Source organism: Acomys russatus, chromosome 17 (genome assembly GCF_903995435.1).
Source record: "Acomys russatus chromosome 17, mAcoRus1.1, whole genome shotgun sequence".
Classification (NCBI taxonomy): Eukaryota; Metazoa; Chordata; class Mammalia; order Rodentia; family Muridae; genus Acomys; species Acomys russatus.
Window position 1 is genome coordinate 18368866 of NC_067153.1, and position 25074 is coordinate 18393939.

General features: G+C 37.0%; 1 protein-coding gene across 3 annotated transcripts in view; it reads right to left on the bottom strand.

Annotated features, from left to right (window-relative positions):
- The window catches only part of Efr3a (EFR3 homolog A), an 84579-nt gene that overhangs the window by 40031 nt on the left and 19474 nt on the right, over window positions 1-25074 (bottom strand). The window contains exons 2-6 of one of the 3 annotated variants that reach the window (XM_051159592.1): window positions 16910-17052; window positions 13185-13261; window positions 9470-9597; window positions 7944-8094; window positions 2779-2900 (exon numbers count right to left, since the gene is read on the bottom strand). In XM_051159592.1, coding sequence (XP_051015549.1) covers window positions 2779-2900; window positions 7944-8094; window positions 9470-9597; window positions 13185-13261; window positions 16910-17000 — 569 coding nt within the window. In that variant the 5' untranslated portion in view covers window positions 17001-17052. Of the gene's footprint in view, window positions 1-2778; window positions 2901-7943; window positions 8095-9469; window positions 9598-13115; window positions 13262-16909; window positions 17053-25074 lie in introns of those variants that run through there. The other 2 variants (XM_051159593.1, XM_051159594.1) reach the window with 2 other exon arrangements.

Below are 25074 nucleotides of genomic sequence, written 5' to 3' on the forward strand. Positions count from 1 at the left end.
AAGTTCGCATGAACTCACAGAGACTGAGGCAACCCTATATATTGTGGCTTCTGGTTTAGTGTTTTTATGGGATTCTGGAGTATGTAAATGAGTGGTCTCTGATTCTTGTGCCTTCTCTTGGGCTCCTTTCCTTCTGTTGATTTCTTTTGTACAACTTCAGTATGATAGTGTTGGTTTTATATATTTTTTGTTATATATATATATATATATATTTCTAAATGAATGAATAGATGGATGGATGAATAAAATCTTTGCCACTAGAATAAAGTTAACAACTGAACTGTCATTGATACTTGCTGGGAAAAATCTGAGAAAACCAGTTTTCTCCAACAGAGCGACACTGCATATATAAAACCTTCTAGGACAGCCTTCATATCCTGGAGTAGATGAGCAACATATAATGAACTCCACAAAGTTTTGGGGTTGTTTTGTTTGTTTTTTGTTTTTTTTTTGTTTTGCGTGTGTGTGTGTGTGTGTGTATGTGTGTGTGTGTGTGTATTTATATTTGGTTACAGTTGGTGGGGATTTTTGTTGTTGTTTTCATTTTTTTTTCTTGGTTGGGGGGATTGTTGCTGTATTGTGTTTTTATTTGTTTTTGAGAAAGAAATTAAAGTGGGGACGGGGATAATAGTTTCTAAACTCATCTCCTACTGCCAAAGTCTGAAAGTTCTATATGACTGGGTTTTACTAAAACGTAAAAGGATTAAAAAAAAAAAAAAAAGGAAATGTAAATAGCCTGTAGAAAACTAAATAGATTTTTACTTAAAGAACAGTAGAAAAAAAAGTACAACTTGTATCTTCAAGCATTTTAATTTACTCATTTGTTTCATAGTGACTCAAATGAAAAGTTGGCAATTTGGAACCTCTGAGACCTACATATTGGGAAGATTCAGAAGAAGGAAAAAGTATTGTAACACTTTCATCTGCATATAAAAATTTTTAACACATGAAAAACATAACTCCAATACACAAGGCTTAATGACCATCATAGAGACAGGTACAAAGATGGTAGGAGACAGATGAAGCAGGTGTGTCTCCTATAGGACACAGGGAAGCTAGACCCATGGAATCACAAACATACAGCTGCCTAAAGAAGACCTGAACAATGACAAAAGCAGTTAGCATGCCAGTGTGAATGAGAGACATTATACAGGACTCCACCCTTAGATAAAAAGCTACAGTCAATTAATGATGGCTGAGAGAGAAAGAATGAGTTCCCTACCTAATTTGCTAGCCCTAAAAACATACATATAAACAACATTAAATGGACTCAGCTAGTTATGTTTATACACACACACACATACACGTAAATATAAAACAACCTTAATTAAAGAAAAAGAGGCCATAAATTTGAGGAAGGATAGAAAAGGTTGGAGGGAGGAGAGCAAGGGGGAAAATATGTACTTACAGTACACATATATAAAATTTTTAAATTTATTTACTAGCATTTTATGTACATTCTTTTTATGTTGATATTAAAAATGGAAAAATTGTTAAGTCTGGCTAAAAGATAAGATTTTCCAGTAGGGGGCAATAAATAGCTAGATATAAAGTAATCTCATGTTTGAATTTCTCAAACACATCTTATGAAAATATGATTTAAAACACTCATTTTAAAAGTCCCTTAGGAAATAAAATTTTAGTAGTGATGAGGTAGCCAGGAGGTATACGTCATTATGGTATCACTCTGTCTAAGGCATCCTCGAGTGATAAATGGCCTGGATTATAATGAGGAGAAATTATAGTCAGGCAAGTCAAACATGAGAAAATGACTGTTAAGTCTCTCCTCAGCTTCCCTTCTCCAAGGACCCATAACTCACAGGCTAGCTTTCACCATGTGTACAGGCTGGGGGTCTGCAAACTCCTGGTTAAGGTTCTGAAAACTCTGCCCACTTTAGAGAAAATACAGTGACTCTATGACCAGCATCCCATAATATTTCTCAAAGTTAGATTACCAGCAGTGTTCAAACTAGTATCATTTATCAGCACCATTTTGACTTTAACTTTTGACTAAAGCCTTTAGACACTAGTCAAAGTGCTCAGTAATAGAGCAGTGTTCAGAACAAAGCCCCCTCCCTCCTGCCTGCCCTCTAATAAGATACAGAAGGAAAGGGGGTGGAGTTGGGGTTTGGAGTAGTGGTATATACCTTTAATCCCAGCACTCAGGAGGCAGAGACAAGAGGATCTCTAAGAGTTTATGGCCAGCCTGGTTTACATCGCAAGTTCCAGAGTGTCCAGGATGAGGACATAGGAAGGCCTTGTATCAATAAAAAACAAACAAACAAAACCCAAAAACTTAGAATAAAAATGAAAAGATAAGCAGTAACTAGAAGTAGGATGGGAGGATTGAGGTTTAGTAATTTAAGTCCACCCAGGGGAGAACCTTGAGTAAAAGGAAGAAAAACCTGAACACAGAGGTGACTCAGGAGTCTCTAGGAATTGCTTTAGAGGAATATGCCCAGAGTGTTCAGGAGGACAGCAAGAAGATCTATGTTACTGAGCTAGAAAGAAAGCATGAAAAAATTCACAGGATGACAGCTACTGAAACAGGCAGGGGAGGACCACAGGACGATGGGTCATTCTAGGCAATGGTAAGGATTCTGAATTTCAACCACTCTCATCACGGGAAATCAGTTGAATGCTGTATGTTCTAACAACAATGGAAAACGCTTCATGAGCATCTTTCATGTCTTTTGATAATCATTATGAATTATAGACGCACTATATTGAGTAAATTTTCTACAAATTACTAAAGTCATGAAGTAAAACAGTACATACTCAGTTCGTATTTCTGGATCACTATGACAGGAATGACACATGGCACTGAATCGAGATACAAAGAAGTCATAACGTCTATGATAGGACGGTGTATCTTCTTCAATATTTGCAAATTTGACAAACTAAAAGACAAAAAATAACAATACAAACAAAATGCGTCACCTTTTAAAAGTGAATAAACACATTTCTCCTCCTTATATATTACACTAACCAGCAACATCCAAAATAAGCAAATGGAGCACAAGGAACAGCAAATACTGCATATGTACACAAGGAACTCTGTAACAATAAACTTCCAGAAAACCAACGGTACATCTTTCTAAATAAGTAGAGCCTTGTAACCTGGATAATCTTCTCTAGGGCATTTACTTTTATACTTTCTTTTTTTTTTTTTTTTCCTTTTTCAAATTTGTTATAATAAACATACCACTTTTTAAAACAAAAGCTAAGAACTAGAAACAAAACAAAAACGGACACTAAGACCTTCCTTAAATATGAGGTAAAACTGTCAGGAGATAAACCTTTATTCTTTTGTTATTTCTTAAAAGTTATAAATAGAAGGATAATCTAAGTAACTATATGGCAGGCAGTTTCTACTGCCCTTGTGCACAAAGCACTGAATATAAAATATGAGGTCACTCCAGAGGGACCCTCCCAGTTCCTAGAAGGTCTGATTTTTCAAACCAGAAGTTCCATTGGGCTAACTTCGTAAATGGGGCGGAGGACAATAGAGAAATGTCCAACTCTGTCCTCCACATGCATATGCATGGGCATGAAAATGAATTCACAGACGCATACACCTCCACACATATACACCATACCAAAAAAAAAAAAATCCTAAAATGGAAAAATATAATATTTAAAATAGAAAGTAGTAGCATGCGATCCTTTAGATGCAGGGTATCTCATTCTTTTTTTTTTTTTTTTAATTTATTAAGATTACAACTCAATTGCCATCCCATCACTTGTATCCTCCCATTCCTCCCTCCTTCCCGCGTTCACCCTATTCCCTTCCCCTAGGTCTATGACCGAGGGGGACCTCCTCCCCCACTATATGGTCATAGGCTATCAAGTCTCATCCTGGTAGCCTGCTTATTCTTTCTTTGAGTGCCACCAGGCTTCCCCACCAAGGGGAGGTGGTCAAATATGGAGCACCAGAGTTCATGTCAGAGTCAGTCCCCACTCTCCACATAACTGTGGAGAATGTCCTGTCCATTGGGTAGATCAGAGTAGGGGTTCAATGTTTACTATTCTAAATGCTGATAAATTCGAGGCTGGATAAAGCTTTTGCCGCAGGACCTTCTCCAGGGACTGCAGGATGTTGGGCAGTATTCCCACCTCCTGGATTATATCTACACTTCAGTCTCCATTGTACAACAAACCAAAATGTCTTCAGACACTTGTCATACATGGGAGGAGAGACAGGGAGGAGGTGTGTCCCTGGTTGAGGGCCAATGCTTTACTGTAATGGCTACTTTCATTGACTGTTCCCTCTGGATATCTTTCAACAATATTTTTTTTTAATTAATAGGATGAGGGATGAGGCTTGAAACAGTGGCAAGGGTCAACCAAATAGTAACATGAAAGCAATCTACACAAGCTGATGGGGAACTCTCATAGCACAAGCTCTATAAACACAAGCTCTGGAGTGAGGCCTGGGACTGAATCTTTCTACAGGTACAATGTTCTTTTTGTCTACTGACAAATTATTTACCTGTGATTCCTCACACAAAAACAGGAATATCATTCCTAATTTTGAACTACATTATATATTTGAAAAGCCTAGTATACACCATGTTGTTTCCCTAAAAGAACAAACAAAATAAATTCGAACCTAGTTGCATAGTACTGATATATTTATAACTACTACATACTATATTATTAATAAGCTGGTTTACGGTTCTTTTGTGTGTTTGTGTATGTGAGTATATGTACGTGTACTCATGTGTGTGTGTGTGGAGGCCAGAGGAGGATACCTATGTTGTGTTCTATCACTCTCTGCTTTATTTTCTGCAGACAGGATCTTTGATTGAATCTGGACTGAGGATGGTGGCCAACAAGCCATAGGGAGATCCTCCTGTTACAGCCCAATACAGTGATACAGTGCTGGGATTACAAGTACATGAGACCATACCAGGTTCATATTGTGGGCTCTGGGGAGGATTTGAACTTCAGTCCTCATGCTTGTGCAGGATGTCCATAACCATTGGCCCATCTCTCCAGCCCTGCTCACAAAGTTATTATATGACACACATCCCTCATTCAGCTTTGGAACACGAAATGTTTCAGATCTCAGAACATTTGCATAGAATGCATGGGATATTTGTTCAACTTTGCCATGGAGACGCTTTAATCTGACAACCCTATTACAGAGCTCAAAAAGTTGTGGGCTTTGGATCAATTCTGATTTCATATTAGAAATGATTCAAGTGTATCTATTACTACTTTATAAAAACTTTAAACATTTTTTAATCAATGTATATGTAGGCATAATTTAGTATACTACTCTATACTTTTTAAATTTTGAAGCCATTTACAACAAAAAAAGGAATAAGAATAAGAAATTTCCGATATAACATTTTTTAAACTTAAAGTGTTGAATATATGTTATTAATTCTTTAAGAATGTTACATGTGAATTAGATGCATTTTAATCATATTCACCACTCATTCCTCCCAGCTGCACTCCTACTCTCCTACACCCACTTCCAGCTTCATGTCTTTTTCCCCAGCACAATCTCTGACACAGAGAGAACCTACGCAATCTTGTCTGTTATTGTCATACTGGATCATCAGCATAAACAGATAAAAGCCACAAGTTAGAATAAAATATACAAGTGCCATGAATAAATACTGAACACAATAAATCAACATGCATCATATTTGATGACAGAAGGTACTTAGCACCACTACAAAAGTAAATTAGACTTTCAGCAAATAGATCTGAAAAGTTGACCAAGATAATACAGCATCTGATTAATACGTTCACTATAGGTGGGTCACGAGGGCTCTGGTCTTTTGCCTAAATGACTCACTGAAGTAATGCTAATGGCATTGCTGGCTACAAATGAAAAAAACTGCTGGGAATGTGCATTTATTCCATTCACACTACGCCCAACTATTAAGCCATCTTCTCTAAACTTCCTCATCAAATTGTAAAGGAAACAGAAGCCTTTAAGAGCTATGATGCCTACAACTAAGCCATCTTATCACCTAACTGCATTTGGAAATATCCATTATTTGCCCTTGAGATAAAAGGACAAAAATCATGATAGAAATTTTGAATGAATTACACAGTTACACATTTGAGCTTTCATAACAATTTACTATAATCATAGTTAATAATACTATGCCCTGCTCCAGGAGGTTCACACACACACAGATATCAGACTGGAACTATTATTTTCATTTCACAGATAAGAAAGAGACAAAGCATAACTAACTTGCCTCAACTACAAGGCTCTACGTACATATGCAACACAGACTCAGATCCACAGTGGGAGGCAAAACCTGTATTACGTCTTCCTGTATCTGAAATTGCAACTGGGGTGATCTGAATGAGGATGACCTCACAGGCTCTTGTGTCAAAAAGCTTAGTCCCCAGTTAGTAGAACAGTTTGGGAAAGATTAAGTGGTGTGGCCTTGTTGGAGGAGGCGTGTAACTTGGGGTGTGGGCTTTGAGCTTTCAAAAGCCCAGGCCAGATCAGTCCCTTTTACTCTTTGCCTGTGGATCAGGATGTAAAGCTCTCAGCTACTGCTCCATGGTCATGCCTGTTTGCTTCCTGCTATGATCATGAACTCACCTCTACAACTGTAAGTAAGCCCCCAATTAAATGCTTTCTTTTATAAGGTGCTTAGTCATGGTGTCTCTTCACATCACTAGAACAGTAACTAAGACAATGTCTAAACCAAAGAAATCACGTGATTCTGTCTGGTTGTTTTCCGTAAACTATGTGTAGGAATATAAAATATTCATATAGGGTGAATAAATTAAACCTTTGTCATAAAGATTGAAAATGTGAAAGATAGAAACTTCAGTATTTTACTTTCATTATCACAGCATGCTATTTTCCATCATTTATTTAAAAACTATGTTTAGGACAGAAGGAAACGAATACAGTGAGAAGAAACTATTTGGAAATAGGTTAAGGAGGGAAAGACAAATTCTGGTTTCATAGCTAAGTACAAGGAAGAAAGAGTATATTCAATAAGTAATAATGAAACATATGAATAATATAGACAAAATTTGAACCCCTAAGTCATATGTAATCTTATGAAAAATAGCTCAAAGTTGATAACAGAACCATAAAAGACTTAGAAGAAATCTTAGGGATAAATCTTTGACCATGGATTGGGCAGTCTTTCGTATAAAGGATACTAAAAGCACATTTTTTTTAAAAAGTGATAAAAAAAAAAAAAAATCAGACTTTATCAAAGCAACCCATTAATAAAATATAAAACAAACTGCAAAATTAGAAAAAAAAAATATCGCAAGTCACATATCTGATAAAGGACTTGTATCATGAATAGAAGAAGAATTTTAAAAGGCAATCTAATTTTAAAAATAAGGATTTGGACAGACATTTATTCAGAGATGGGCAGAAAACCTGTAACATCAAGAAGCTTTAAAGAAAACAAAAATCCAAAAGCACAATAAATATCACTCTACTTTCTAATTTATCCATTCACTTACCCATGATGTCCATGGACATAGGATTTTTTCACTATTTTGACTATTATTGACACTGGTTTACAAGACTCTGCATAGACACATGTTTTCCACTCAGGAGATATATGCTATGCACTGTAATTGTTAAGTCATATGATAACTCTTTGTGATAAATCTATGTATTTTAATAAAGCTCTTGCTTTTGGAAAAGCAGTAAAGTAAAACAGTAGTACGCAAGTTTAGCCTTATAATGAGCAAGTCAGAGAAAATAAAACTGACAGCAGTAGACTCATTTAGGAGCAAGTGTTCCATGATAGTAGTAGATTATTATCATATATCCTATAAAAGGAAAAACACACTGAAGAGAAGGTGTTAGTTACTGTCATCTGTACTGCGTGTCCAAATGCCCGGACCTCTATCAGATAGAATCATCCTAAGAATAGATTAACTCTAGACATGATGATTAAACTTAGTAAGAAAATCATATCTTTGCTTACAGAATTTGTCCCAAGAACTTGAAGCTTTGGTTCCCCTGATTCTAGGAGCTTTGCTACCATATGAAGAAAGCTTTCTACAAATGGTTTGATGCTTTGAGAATGACAGGCCATAAGAAGCTGGTCCAGTGCTTCCATAGCGATTAGGACATACCTAAATTAAAGGAAAAACAATGTCAAAGCATTTCCAGTGCTCTTAATTATTCTAAGTGCTTCTCATTGGAACCATTAGGTTTACTTAGATGCACACAGAAAAGAAAGGCAAAGTAAACTAAGTACAACCCAGTTTTAGATATAAAAGTTCAAGTGACACATTGGCTTGTACCTCTGCTCTGTTATCTCTTAGGACATTTCATGGGTTACAGGCAGTGTAAAAGTTGGTCACTGAAAGTCAACTAAAAAGGAATCTAAATTTTACTGTATAAAACCTTTACAGCCTGATGATTTATAAACTGATATATATTTTGATGAAGTTCTCCAAAACTACTGTATTTCTTCTAGGAAACCTCAGAGCTATTGTGATGCTACCTTTGTTTAATCTGCCTTGATCACGGTAGACATGTTCAATGCTTTTAACCATATTTATTTGTATATATTCTAAACAGTACTACAACAACTTATCTCTGTCTCCAATATAATTTAATTATATTTGTAAATAAAATTATTTCCTTATATGCATTTGCTTACATATAAATATATAAGTATATGTATATATTTATATATAAATATACATATAATGAATAAGTATATATTTTCTTCAATTTAAAAATAAAATAGTACCAGCAACAACAGAGCAATATAAGGGAATATCTCAATAAAATTCACTTTATAAATCAACAAATTTTAAAGATTTTTATACAACAAAATTTAGATTGCACTTTAGTTTACTTTCACTGACCAACTTTGAAACTGCCTGTACAAACCCATGAAGTGTCCGAAGAGGTGAAAGAGCAGAGGCACTTCAAGCCAATATGTCACTTGGAAAACGGTACTCTAAGAAATTAGGCTACTACACTGTCACAACAGAAAGGACTTTTAGTGCAAACTGCAAAGCTGTAGCTGTTCAGGCAGAGAATGGTTAAGATGGGATTCCTTTATTAGCAGTCACTGGGACAAACAGGACAGTCCCAAATCAGGTTGCTTACACCATCTGCACTTCAAGGTCTAAGCCTGGCATGATTCAACTTTCACTCTGCTATATACAAAACCATGGTAACAGGAGCTTGGATTGTTTTCAATTTAGGCATCGGTTTTTAAACATAGTACCACATCTTTCAAACTATTTTCCATTAGATGTTAACAAAACTAGTATATGCTAAAGCCAGAGGTAATGGTTTATAACTTGAGTTCCTGAATAAAACCTGAGCCATAAGAAAAAGCAGGTGCAGTGGTTATATGGTCTCATATTTTTTATAATATGAGTGCAAAGTTTTGTTCTCTATGTGTTGTTTCTGCCTGACTATCTGGCACAAAATTTTACAAGATGACGTTGCTTAGACAGATTCTCCTTGGATAACAGATTGCCTTACCCAGACCGGTGTCTGACAACATCCCTGCTCAGCCTCTCTGCTAGATAGGCACCTATGCGATCGAGCTTCTCAGGCGCAGACACTGCATAAAATGTCAGTTTCTCCATGTCAGCTTTAACAAGGCCATCCTGAAATTAATAATGACAAGTACATGATCTACATTTTCTAACTTATTTATTCATTTATTCATTTAAAGTGTTGCCTGACTTACATGTCATTTCTGAGAACTGTAACTTAATACACATTTATGCTGAAACATCCTGGGCATAAACTCCTCGGTGATAACATTAAAAATTCTACATGCTCAGGACTTTTAAAAAACTAAAGAAATATCCAACTAAAGCAAAGTACTTAAAGGACCTTCACAACAATAACTGTCTCCAGAACTTTCACTTATACAGAAGTAGCTAGCAGTATGTAGGCAATGAAATATATTTTACTAAAATTTTTCAAACAAAATTTGCTTCAATTTAAACGTTTCAATATATACCACAATGAACATTCATATAGCTTCCTCTCCCTCTCCAGAGCTTAGGACTGAACCCAAAGCTTGCTTAGTAAGAAGTCTACCAAGGAACTACATCCCAATCCTTACATAAAGCTTTTTAAATGATTCAGAACTTACTAGTATCATAGAAATCTGTTGTAATTAATCAATTAAAATACATTCAGAACTGTGTTTAATTAGTATCACACATGCCTGATATGGCGCAATAAAACTGTCATCTTTCCCTGCCTTCTAAAGATGACTCCAGTGATTCTTTGTTGCTTGCTTGTTTTTTGAGACAGAGTCTCTACATTGCTCTGGCTGGCCTTGAACTCACAGATATCTACCTGCCTCTGCCTCCGAGTACTGGGATTAAAAGTGGCCGCCACCATAACCAGCCCAATAATTCTAATCTTAATGCAAGTGAGTCAACTATTACCCTCAATTTCTTGGCTAAGTATAGTCTAAGTGAGCTAGGCAGATATGTTACATGATGAAACTACAATTAACAATTGTCTAAGTCTGTGTTCTCACCTCTATCTGGGCACCTGACAGTCACTGGCTGTCTCTTCAGTCAAGTTAGACAAGCATATTTTGTACTTTCTCAATTTTGCTAAATCTTGCTACTCTGCAGGCAGACTGCCACTCTACTGTGCATGACTTCTTTCAGCCAGCTTGTCTCTGAGTCCTATAGGCACTCTCTTCTAGCTCTCAGCCTCCTCTAAACACCCTTCTCATGCCTTCTCCAACATGCCCTCCACAAGCTCTTCAGGGACGGCCTGGGATGCTTCTATCGTATGGAGTATCCTTTAGCTTATGGTGCTTATTTTTACTGTTACATTGTAATACACAGTTAACCCATTTATTAAACAGATACTCAGTGCCAACTACATGCTAGGCACCGTGACATCACAGAAGCCATACTCGGCAAAGAACTATATTTGTTCAGTGAGAGTCTATGAGAAGTGAGATAGGTCCTACCTACTCATTGCTTCTATAAAAGGACACATGGAAATTATAGGAAGAAATGTATTTGTCTCCCTTAACTCTTTGAAGGCAGGGACTAGGGCACATACACTTCTTTATCTAAGCATCTACTGACTGAACTGTTCTGAATACATTACAAGATACTTGTGTTTAACAAATATGACAACTGAGTAGTATTTACCACACGCATGTAAAGTTCATGGAAATTGTTTTTAAAATCTATTTTACAAATGATTGTCGAATGAAAAAATAGTATCTGAATTTTTGACAAAATATTATTTTTGTAACTACCCCTCAGTTTGCCTGTAACCAGCTCCATTACAAGTGCTCAAAACTCAGCAATTAGTACAAGTTACAGAGAATGATTTAGACATCTTGGCCTGTCTTCATATTTCTCCACACTCTGCCCTCTATCTGGGCTTTATTTAATAGCTATGTATCCGACACTTCTCAGGAACACAATTATCTGAATATTCAGTCTATTTTTTGTGGCCAAAAATTTAACTATCACAATACCCTATGGAAGGACAATAAGAACCTCCATTTGGACAGTCTAATTGATCAATTTCAATTTGTCTTTACAGTGAATATATCTAAGTTTCCATGAATTTTTCTGACTCTTCCCCACTTGTAAGGAAGACACTAAGACCTATTTCTCTAGCTGAGGACATTCTTCAGTGATTGGCAGATCTTATTTCTGAGAACGCTTCCCAGAGAATGCCAACACACCGTGATACTTTCTTACATTAGAGGCAATATTATTACCACCTGCATCTTACTTACTAATTTATATATGACTTAATATTTGATATGCTTGATGTGAATCAATGGGACTCCTTAAAAGCAGATACCATGTCTTTCTGGTTTTCTCACGTGTCACAAATCATCCAGGATAATTGGAAGCCAACTGTATTTATGGCTAACTTCCTATATACAGATGATCACTTGAATAGATTTTATTCAAAAGTAGTACCTATCAAGTTTCAATTAATGTTAACATAACCAAAAGATAGTTGTACCATTAAATTTTTTCTGGAAACCAATTTGTACAAATTTTATAGCCACTTATCAGAAAGCTAAAGGAGCCATGGAAAAGATAAGCAATGTCCAGCAACCTAGTCCTGAAAAGCAGTCAGCCTCTCTCTCCTACATATTCCAAATGATTTATTATCGAAGGTAAAATAAAGCTCATGCAGTGTCGAGTATATTTTGGCTTTTTGAGGCAGGGTTTCATTATATAATCCAGGCTGGCCCCAAAACTCACATTCCCCTTGCTTTAACCTCACAAACGCTGTGAGTATAATCACATACCACCATACCTAGCATCTCAGTCAGGGATTCTATTTTTATGACAAAATGTCACAACCAAGAGCAACTTAGGGAGGAAATAGTCAGGGCAGAAACTCAAGGCAGGACTGACACAGAGGCCATGAAGGAGTGTTATCTACTAGCTTGCTCCACGTGGCTTTCTTATACCACCCACAACCTCCAGCCTAGGGGTGGCAATGCCTTCAGTGAGGTGGGTCTTCCACACCAATTTTTAATCAAGCAAATGCTCCATAGGCTTGCCCAGCCAATCTGGTGGGGGCACTTTCTAAATTGAGGTCCTCTCTTTCCAAAATTACTGTAGCTTGTGTAAAGGTGACATAAAGCTGGCCAACACACCTGGCTAAAGACTATTTTTAAAAAAAGACAAACAGTTTCTGTCTACAATAGTCTCTCATTATCCCAATTCTCTCTTAAAAAAAAAAAAAAAAAGCCTGCCCCTAATTATTGCTTTGATCTAAGCTTAGACTTCATTTCCTTTGTCTTTCTTCTAATCCCAAATTGGCCATCATTCTTATCTATTCAAGCGGCACTCTGCATTTTATTTCTCCATCACATTTCTCCCACTGTATTAAATTTACTGGTATTCTATTGATATTCTTATTAAATGCAGAAAGCACTCCCTGCTGCGTGGCGTCCTGAGCACACAGGGTATGGCACAGGATCCTGAATGCTTGAGGAGCGCTGAGAACCTATCTAAATGAAAGCGGACAGCATGCACTATCATTTCAGATTTGGACCTGACATCTGAAAAGGGTAAGCAAACAGATGGCATGTAAAAATTAAAAAGTCTGATAGTTCACGTAACGAGATGGGGGGCTACAAGAGAAATGAAATTCGGGGAACCTTAGAGAGGTCAGCAGGGGGCGGAATGGGTCAGCAAAGAGAAGGATCAGTAGATGTAGATCAAATTACTTTTGGATCTTCAGGGAATATGTTGTCCACCAGGCGTTTGTAGCGAGGACGCAGAGCAGAGCAGCAGCAGCACACCCCTGTTTTTTAAAAAATTAAAAAAGAGAGAATAAAGATTAATACTGTAAAATAACTAAGAAATCATGTTTCTGAATACTCACTGTCCATTTAAAGATAAGTTTAAGTTTGCATCAAGAGAAAAGGCATGAAAATTCAAAAACAAGGAAGTAATTTTTTCTTTTCCTCAAAAAAGCAAAAAACAAAACAAAACAAAACAGCAGTTGCTAAGACCACATGAACCCACACCCCCACACCAACCTGTCAAGTTGTTGGACAAATTCATGGGCTACACATGCCTTTATCTTCTGCCACCTCCAGCCTTCATTTGATGTCTCCTCTACTTCATTGGAGCCATAACAGTGACCCTGCTGTTCTAACGCGTTAGGAACCTCTCCTCTTTCCTCTGCCTAGAACACAGGCAACTATCTAACTCCTCATTTAAATCTTTGGCCACCCTGATTCTCTTCTACTTTTGTTGAAAGTGCTTATCATCCAACATACTAAATAACTTTCTGAGTGTGCTTACTGGTATCAATAGCTCCCCTTCACCAGAATATAACTCAGAGGAAGGCAGAAATTATTATTTTGCTTACTGGTAAATCCCAAGCAACTGGTCTTGATCCAGGAGGCACTAGGGCATTTCTTGAATGGGTGTGTGCCTCTGTCTCAGCTATGCCTCTGTTGTTGTACCTTCCACTTCTGCACCTAGTTCAGAAGTCACACCTTACCTGTATCTTTTTCTATGGCTTCCTAGATGCTTTCCTAGTCTCCTCCTGTGAGGCCAACATAGGAATGGTATTGTAAATCACTTTTAGCAATATTTTTACACTGATGCTTTCAAGAGCTCACTGATATTGATTAAATATGTAAAACTGTCCTTATATTTTATAGTGTCCTTCAAACCTATAGCCTTCCTGTTACTATCCTTTATACTTTGCAAACAACATATTCCAAAATAGCTAATTTTTTTAGTAGATATATTCTAGACTGTGAAAATATGTCAAAAATAAGATGATCTTTAAAACTAAATAGCAAATAAAGCAAACATTGGAGACTCTGCAACAAATAAAACATTATGCCTGTCTTATAGCCTTCCATACAAATAAAACTAACACACACACACACAAAAAGGCATGAATGACCTAGAAGACAGGACTTCAACCCAGTCCTGTGAATGGCTATATGACTTGGGTAAGGCACTTCAGCTATTTGAAAAGAACTGTGAATGAGATGGACCAATCAGTTTTCTTACTATGCATACCAATAACTTAATAGGAATATTGGCTTTGACATACTGTGAAATAGTTCCCCTGACTTATGAGCTGAGCTATGAAGTCTGGGTTGCTATGCATTTACATGTATTTAGAAACCAAAACAAGAGACAGAGAACACTTACATAGAAGGAAACATGTTCAGTAAGCAGAACCTCTGCAAAGGATCAAGTAATACTAAATTAGAAGTAATTTTCTGAAGATCTCAAATAAAGAATTGAAGTACGTGCTATTTACCAATTGTCAGTTGACTGTTCAGCATTGGTCAAAAATCAAAAACAAAAAACATAAACAAACACAAATACACACACGCAACAACAACAACAATCCATAACAGTGAGCCTAGGTTTGTAATAAGTGAGACCATTAAAGCAATGATGAAACAAGAGTGCATCTGAAGATGATCAACCCTCATCCTTCAAATCAGAAACTACTGTGAACATAGCACTCAGCATCCCTAGTAAACAAGGCTTGGTTATCAGTATTGCTTCACAGAGCAAGAATCTGAGGAGCAGGCAGCAGGAGGTAGGAGAGGAAGGAAGCTCCAGAGCTGGCTCAGTCGTTAAGAGCCCTGACTCCTCTTCCAGAGGACCCCATGTTCCAATCCTAGCACCCACATGGTAAATTCAGTCCCAGGATCCAGCATCCTCTTCTAATTTCCATAGGCACTAGATATGCACACAGGGCACAGACACACATGCAGCCAAACACTTATATTTATTTAAAACAATGAAATAAAAGTGGGTGGTGATGGTATAGGCCTTTAATCCCAGCACTCAGGAAGCAGAGGCAGAGGCAGGCCTATCTCTGTGAGTTCGAGGCTAGCCTGGTCTACAAAGAGAGTTCAAAGACAGCCAGTTCTATAACACAGAGAAACCTTATCTTGAAAAACCAAAAAAGAAATAAAAAATTTAATGTTAAAAAAGTCTATAGCAAAAGAAATCAGTAACTTGGTCAACAGTAATGGTTGGATGAGAATCCAGTGTTTAAAATTAAAATCCAGGTTCTTCCCTACACTGCAGATACAAGAAAATACGAGAAGTATATTTTTTGAGGAATTTAAAAACTCATAAAAATAGCAGACAGTTTAGGAATAAAAACTTTTTGGGCAGTATATCAGATAATATTAAATTGTTCAAAAGGTTTTTCTAATAAGAAAAAAATCCAAATAACCCAAGCACTACAGAGTTAAAATTTCAGATTAACTTAAAAAATAATACCTAGACCTCAAAACAAAACAAACATATGAGTACTGGAGAGAGGGATTACAGACAACTAAATTTGCACAAAACAAAATCCTATTTTTGATAAAAGTCAAATGTGTACCATTGTCACTGCCACACAATCACCGAGGTGCTATAATGATGATGAAGCCAACAATCTGGTGAGAATAGGCACATGGTGGCCCAGCACTAATGGAAGACCAATACAGTTAGTGACCTCAACTTGTCCTGGCAAAGGATTGGCAGTGGAGCTGCAACAGGTCCTAATGCCTTAAGTCTCCCACACATCGTGGTACTGCCTTTAAGAAGATTCTCAGCAAGCTAACTTCACTTACACAGGTATTCTCTGATAGTACGCACTGCTGGTAAGAGAACCTAAAAAATAAATTTGAATTTGTACTGCAAAAATAATCCTGGTCCTCACTTTGACAAAGCCTTGACCTATTATGACTGCAGTTGAGAAAAAAGGGGAAAGTGCAAAAGACAACCAAGCATCCCGCCAGGCAAGTAACTTATCTTACAACACCAAAGACCTCGCCTTATAGAAACATGATTTGGCCAGAACAATTATCTACTTTAATTAAATACTTAATTAAATGTATATTAAACTCTCAGTAAAGTCTGAAAAAAGATAACTATTATTAGTGACAATGTGAAAGCAGTTTCACAGTAAGAGGAAGCAGGAGAAGATGGGTAATCTTATAGAGAAAACTGGCAATAGTGCCCTCTACCAAGTCTCAGAGCAAGGCTCAAACTGCAGAGCAAGCCCAGCCCAGGCATGATGGCCTCAAACAGCAACTGCCACACTAATTCAAGTAGCACTTTCTTTCTACAAACCGTACTGCAGTATGTATGTATGTGAGATAGATATTTCTCAAAGGTGAAGAATGTACTGCCATTAGGGAAATGAGTAATCAGAGACCAAAAACTTTCTCAGAAAAGCCTCAAACAAGCTTTCCAACTATTTATATAAATGAAAACACTCACATAAAGATGACATAGGAATGAAATTAGCTCGAAAAATATCAATTTACTCAAGTTTCTGAAAATTATATAAAAGGCAATGTAAGTGTGGCAATTAAAATTACAGAAGTAATTATTCTAAATAGTCAAATAAGAGACTACTGTATGTATAAACACGGCAAACATGTAAGATAAGAATCACTAGACCTACTCAGGTAAAGACATGTGGATGAGTCCCCTGCTGAAGTAAAGTCATAAGGTTTCTCCAGCTCGGCTGCAGGCACCTGGACATAGTCCTTCATGTTGCCAGACTGTTCTCTAGTCCATCTTCCTGCTTTGTGATCCTGTGGGCTGCTGTTGAGGAAGTACCTGGCTCATTTTACTACTAATTAATTAACAGAGCACAGTGCTCAGGCTTATCTAAGTTCTTGTTGACATTAAATACGAAGCTATCCAGAACTGGATAATATCCCTATCAGATTCTGCTAAGACCAATTAGCTTTAAGTAAGACCTTAAATATTTGTAGTGCTACTTTAATAAAACTGTCTTTCTGGAATTCAAATAAAAAGTAAGCCTACTTGTACCTCTTTTCCTTACAAATCCTTCCCCTTGCTGATCCTAGTGTCTGATCCCTTCAAACTCACTAAGGCCTAGAATCATCTATTTGAAGTTTTCCAGTGTTCTTGTAAAAGCAAAGAGATTATGCATATAAACAAACAACAAAACAAAGCAAAGCAAAAATGTCAAGTAAATGGAAGTGTAAAAATATGAATTCTTTGATTAACTCTATCTTGGCATATAAATACAGCAAAGAGAGGTGTTTGGGAGGGTTTGGAAGGAGGAAGGGGGAATATGTAATTATATTATCTAAAACAAAACAATTTTAAATAGCCTCTTTTTGTCTATAGTATGTTTGGAAGGCTCAAGAAAAATAGCTACCCTCAGGAACAGTCATAGGGGAGGGGAATAATGGGAAAATGGGGGAGGGGAGGAATGGGAGGATACAAGGGATGGGATAAACATTGAGATGTAACAAGAATAAATTAATTAAAAAAAAAAGATAAAAAAAAGAAAGAAAAATAGCTATGCAGATAGGTCAAGCATACTAGAAACAGGAGATTCTGATCTGAAATAGAATCAGAATGCTGGAGAGATGACTCAACAGTTAACTGTGCTTACTGTTTTAAATATGAGCACTACATATCAAACTGGCTATCCTGTAGTGTAACCATAGCTCCTGCAGGAAAGTCTATTTTCCAGCTACCTGAGGAAACAGAGCATCAGGCTCAGGGAGAGACCTTGCCTTGGAGGAACAGGCACAGATTGATTGAGAGGACACTAGATGCCCTCTTCTGTTCTCTATGAACATGCTCACACTCTCACACACTCATTTAAGAAGAACATACACACAACAAACAACAAACAAATCACAACAGGAAAAAACAAAAAGCAGGCTCGAGCAGCATATTCTCATAGTATGTGGACAAATTTATGGACAATCTTGAGCCTAAGGTAGTGAACCAGAGAACTACTAACTACCTCTCATGGTAATAAGTTGTAGAGAGATAAAATAAAAATGCTTGTCTTTTTGTTGTGTTGTTTAAAAGTATCTAAACCTTTATCAAGTGTTTTCAATTATTGTTTATAATGTGTGAGAATTCACTCATATATTTAAAGGCTAATGTTTCATACCATTTAGGTATATGCTCATGTGCATGTGTGATGGGTGCATGTCTGTGCGGGTCACCTGTATGTCCATGCATGTGGAGGACAGAGAACAATTTCAGTTGCTGTTCCTCAGGTGCTGTCTACCTCTACACGATTTTATTTCTTTTGAGACAAAGAGTCTCACTGGTCTGGACAGCACCAAGCTAGCTAGAACAGCTGACCATCAAACCCCTACAATCCTCCTGCCTCTGCCTCCCTAGCATTACATGTGTGCCACATATTTTATTCTTTGTTTTGTTTTGTTTACACATTGATTCATGGTATCAAACTTAGGTTATCACGAATGATGAGATGGTATAGAGGTTAAGAGTATATATGCCTCTTCCAGAATGTCTGAGTTCGATTCCTTGTACCCACATTAGGTAGCTCACAACTGCCTATAAGTTCAGTTCCATGGGATCCAATGCCTCTGCCCTCTTTGGACACATGCACTTATGTGGATATGATCCCACACAGATACATATTCAGAATTTAAAATAAAATAAACTCTTACAAAAAAAAAAAAAAGACTTGGGACATCAAGTACTTTGCTAGCAGCCTTCCTACAACTCATACTTTTCAGTGGAAACGGTCATGACCACCGATCTGCCCTATGCTCTGTTTCTGTCACGCCACCTGTACCATCACACTTATGCACATCCATGTCCATCTTTACCAGAAGATCAGCCCCTCAAACTAATGTTGGACATTTTGACATGGAGCAAGCATTGACAAAAATGTTATTCACCAAATGAACAAGGACACAAAGTTAACTGATTTTTTTCAAAGTGTATTTAATGCCTGCTGCTATATGCTGCTAAATTCAAGACAGTAATGATAAAGAAACTTTCTCTTCACAAAGTATAACCAAGGAAGAAGAAGAATTATCGGACAATATAATTTCTCCAATAAACAAGTAACTCTGTCAGCTGAGTAATTTTTAACATCCCAGGTTGATAAAATTAATAATCAAGATGAAAAGGGATAAACTTTTTATTGGAGGTTTTAAAAATGTCATTACTTTAAGATCTCCAACCCTACGGTACCCAAAACCTTTTAGATGACACTGCTTAAGCTAGTCATTATCTTCTTGTCAAAACAAGATTTGCCTCATGCAATCAAAATAGGTCATCTCACAGTCCTATTCACCCATGTGCCTTTTCAGTACCTCTTGCTCTCTTGTTTTGAATCTATTCTTGTTAATACTACACTTCAACACACATTTGCACATATGTAAAAATAATACTGCACTAACAATAAGAATTCTGGAAATTCAAAAGCTAAGCCCCTTACCTGACAGTGGTTAAAGCTTAAATTTTAAAGAGAGACATGAGCATTTGAGGAGGGAGATCTCCAGTGTTAAATAGACTGCACAGTCATAAGGACCACAGAATCTATGAACAGAGAGAAAACACATCTGCAGTCAAGTAGGGTCCTATGAGGACCCCACACTTCAACTGGAAATCTGAGGGCTCAGTGAAGAATGAGCAGGACTGAACTACAAGAATTCGTGAGGCAGTGAAACACAACTGCACAGAAACAGAACAAGCATGACGGCTAGGGTGGTCCAGGGAAAAATCAAAATGCACATTCTAGAGAGTCATGGCCTTGAAAGGAACACACCGCAAAGAAAACATGGAAAGAATTTGGTAACTATATGTGGGGTCAACAGACAGGAAAAGAAACAAAGTATTATCTTCAGGAGTGTGTTCCTTTTAAAAGGATTTTAATCCATTAGAGGAGTATTTTATTACAAGTTTTTCCACGTGTAATTATGCACCACCTCTTCTTTCCATCTCAATTTCACCACTTGGTTCTTATTCCAGGCAGGGAGGGCAGTAGTGCAATGAGTGAAGGAAAGCACCAACTCTGTTTAGAAGATGGCCTCCAGGACACTGCAATTCTTTGCTCACAAGAAGGAAGCAGGTATAAAATTCCTGCACACTTACTTTCTCAAACTACTCTGAGACAGATGCCATCTGCACTTTTTTTTTAAATTTTTTTTATTAATTTATTCTTGTTACATCTCAATGTTTATCCCATCCCTTGTATCCTCCCATTCTTCCCTCCCTCCCATTTTCCCATTACTCCCCTCCCCTATGACTGTTCCTGAGGGGGATTACCTCCCCCTGTATATGCTCATAGGGTATCAAGTTTCTTCTTGGCAACCTTCTGTCCTTCCTCTGAGTGCCACCAGGTCTCCCCCTCCAGGGGACATGGTCAATTTCTTCTTTAGTCAGCCAGCTATTGATCTGTATCCAACAATTTTCCCCCCATATTACTGAAATTTTAGTTAAAAAAAAAAAAGCATTGGGTACTAGAAACTAATTACAGGAAGTAGGCATACAGATTAATATCTACATCTAACTTTGTATAGTATGCTTACTTGAGATTTTTAAAAATACTCAGCAGAGGTGCCCAATGACAAGAGCAATAAAACACTGAATAATCCTAACTTTGAGAAAATAATACAACACATTTTATTTGAAAACTCTCAGAAACCATCATTTGGGGAAAAATCAATGGATGAATTAAAATCAAAAGATAGAATTTCCTTCTCATTTTATCTGATGCTAGCTCTGTCTGCAAATGAATATGCAGGGATCCAGTGAGTGACAAAGAAACTGGAGCAGAGCTGTGGCCAGGACAGAAAAGCTGCCAGTCTCTGCAGCACCCAGTGCATAGGTTGTGGCTCACTCCTAATTCTGAGAGCATGTCCCTGAGCCCTGAAAGTCATAGACCAACTTCAAATATGTTGGGTGGCAGTCATGGCAAAGAGAGTATGCCATTTGTGTCAAGAGGTAAGTAGGTGGTTAATTGTGTATGTTTTTTTATGGCATGTTCACTATAATAAACTTTTTTTTTTAAGAGGTAAGAAATTACACAGAGCTGAAAACTGTGTGTGTGTAAGTAAGTAAGTAAGTAAGTAAGGGGGGGTAGGAGAGAGAGATTAATGTCTTCTACATAATGTTAACAGCACTATTAGAAGTACTAAATTAACATTCCCAAGTGTAGTTGCTTATAGCAGTTAAGTAATGTTTTTCTCTAATCCAAACCACTACACATTGCAGAGTTGGTATGTTTAAAGAGAAGGTAGTTCTGTAATTATCTAATTACCTAAAATAAAGATTAGGAACCATGATTTAAAAAAAAAAAAAAAAAAAAGGGAGGAAAGGCAAAGGGTATAGAAAATTCATGTTGGAATCCCAGCACTCAGGAGGCAGAGGCAGGTGGATCACTGTGAGTTCGAGGCCAGCCTGGTCTACAAACCAAGTCCAGGACAGCCAGGGTTACACAGAGAAATCCTGTCTCGGGAAAAAAAAAAAAAAAAAAAAAAAAAAACCAGAAAGAAAGAAAAAACAGAAAATTCATGTTGGAACTGAGGAAATGAAATATTAAATACTGAAACATCTATTTCAGTCACTAAAAATCCTGGCTAGCAAAAAAAGAAAAGGTAGGATGAGGAAACTGCCCATTAGCATCAAAAAGAAATATGATACAGAGTTAGGGCAAGCTGGAGAAAGTTGAGGGGAGAGCTCCTTGTCTTTGGAGTATATACCAACACAGGAGACTCTGAAGCGTTCCTCTGGAATTTAGCTTTTAGCTTTTAACTTCTTAGAGCAAATCTTTATAAATACATGAAATCCCAAAAGTAGCTAAAAATATAGCTACTGATAACATTAAAATAAAAGGCAAAGTGTGTATCCAATGGCTGGCGACAGCTTCCTTTAATTTGAAAGACCAAAGAAGATGAATGTACAACTTTGCCTTTATCCAACCTGCTTACAAGTCATACACTCCTATAAAAGACTCTTCAGTTTTCTCACTCAGCGCACATGCATGAAGCACATATACCTTGGGAGTTTTCCTTCTCAGAACTGAGATTAAAAATCCATACTATTACATCTGCTGTTTTGATGTGATGCTACAGACTGAACTCAGGCCCTCACTCTTGTACAGAGGACCCCTTACCATGGGAGCGATCTCCTCAACCTCACTCCAGGAATTTCTAAAGTGGTTTCTATGTTAGTACCTGGACATAAGCTAGCAGCCCAGGAATTCTGACCATATTAAATAAATTGTCCAAGACTGATAACCTTATGACACAATCTGAACTTTCCACAGCTCTAAATTATACCTGTATATAAAACAACTACATTATAAAAAAGGAAAAAAACTATAGTAACAGTCTCACAAAAGAAACACAAAAATGTTCAAAGTAAAGATGCTAATAATACTGCTTATCAGGGCATACCTAATATTGAAGGACTACAAAATGCTCACATTAAATTCAAAATACTCATAAACAACGATGCTACAAGGTCAATACAAAGATGCTCCTTAAGTCCAAAACTCAGGGTTTCAAGATCCTAAAGTAACCTAGCATTTTCAGCAGCAGAGAGTGTTATTGATAATTATGTTGGGACCAATGACACAGACTTTGATCATCTTAGGCAAACCAAGTCTTGAGATTATCCAATTTATTCTTTTTAATAAATACTGAGAAACTCCTAAAGGAAATGAATAAAGTAGTCAAAATTTTATGTATGTTAAATAGTGAAAAAAAAAGAAGCAATAATATAGCCAGAACCGAGGAAAACAAAAACAAAACAAAACAAAAAAACAAACAACAACAACAAAAACAAGAACAAAACCTAGGAAACAAAACAAGAGACCTGTAAGCATTTACCTACCTTAGTTGTTCTAGTTTTTCTGGTATACAATAACTGTAACCATAGTATATCAAATAATGCAGTAAGCTCTGTAGATGGCTCATTATAAGAATTATATTATTAATGTGGAATATCTACATGTTCAAGGTTCTACAGCAGGCAAATGTAAAATGCAAAGAATCACACCAGTGGTTCTTAACATTAAGATCTTAGTAACAAATATATCCAGACTGTAAGAAAACAGAAACAAAACAAAATGAAAAGGAAAACACTAAGTAATTCCTTTGCTATGTATGCAAAAGATAAGAAGATAATCATACAAATGGCACATGGCTGGATCTGAATTCACCCTCAGGCTACCAGTAGAACTGTGTGTACATAACCATGTGGATCATTCTCCCACATTTTCACATAAGTATATCTCCATGACAAGTGCCACCACCTGCTACTTGTATGTATCTCCCCTTCCAGCAGAAGTCACCCCAGCAGAAGTCCAACCACTGCTTCCATAACCCCAAGGCACGTTCCTTAGGGTAGCCATAAGCTTCTGAAGAACCTCCAGGAATACCCTCAGAAGTGAGCACGGCCCCACCTAGTCTATCAATTCCTGGGCCAACTCCTTATGTGAGTTGTATAAAGTTATAATATAGGTTGTACTAATCAACTCTTCTATATTTTAATAAGTATATTATATAAAATGTGACATAGGAATGAATGGCGAAAACAACAAATGCGAGAGCATCAAGGAAATATCTAACAGTCGGTCACTAGCTACAATACCCTGGAGCACGGTGGCTGAGATCTCTAGAACATCCACTTTGCCTTCAAATGCAGCCATCTCACCTCCCTGAAGAGTAGATTTTCTGAGCAATTTAATGTACATGAATGGCTGATATCTGACAATTTCTCTGGAAATAAATTAAGGTCCTAAAATCTCAAGCTAAGTATTATAAATAAAACAGAATTATAACATAATTTTTAAAGTGTTTTTCCTTAAATACAACAAACCTTTGAAAAATACCCCTCTCCCAAGATTGTTCTGGTTTGCTTCTCTGAGCTTTAAAGCACTGTATCTTAGGTTCATCACAGCACTTGCATTTATTTTCATGTAATGCTGGGAGAAGCATTACAGTATCTGAAGAAATTCGTCTACTTCCTGTTCCTGTCTGTTCTATAAAAAAGTCTGCTATAGTTTATGAGACAAACAACTTGTTTTCTGGTGAGTATAATGGAAGTAGGCTTGCCTAAAAGAATCTTTACCAGTACCTAAACGCACAACATCATAAAAGTTTACTATCCACCTATTACATAAATGAACGCTCAAAGGATTCTTTCAGATGAATACTCTGCAATTTGCTTGTCCTGCTTCTCCGTGATGAGCCCAAGTTTAGAAAACTCTGTACATGGTCTACAGGAGGCTACACAAGTTTCAGTCGGTGTGTATTCCTTGAAAAACTCTTGGGTTTGGCTCTGAAAAAGCAGGATTTGTAAGAAGTTAGCAGAACTCCTAATGATTAGCAAAGGTGCCACAGTGGGATTGCCATACACCTTTACTAGCCAGAGAGCTGATTTTTTTTTAAATCTGTATCAGACTGACTTTAATATTTGTATATTCTTATCTCTATATTCCATTTTTTTCTAAACTCGAGGAATACAAGAGTGGGATGGTCACTCTCTAAAACTCAAATGTTCCTCAGAAATAATTTTCATTAGGAAAAAACACAGTTTCATTTTTTGTGTATGTTGTACTTGCATGTACATGCAGGTGGACGCCTCCTGTTATCTTCTTTTACTGCTTTCCACCTTATTTTACTGTGACAGGATCTCTAATTGAACTTGGACCTCACCATTTTGGCTACAATGGCTAATCAGTGAGCCTTCAGGATCTACCTGTGTATAAATCCCCAGAGCTGGGATTGCAGGTGCCAGCCTCTATTCATCGCTTTATGTGGGTTATGGAGAACTGAACTCAGGTGTCTCCATACTTGTACAGCA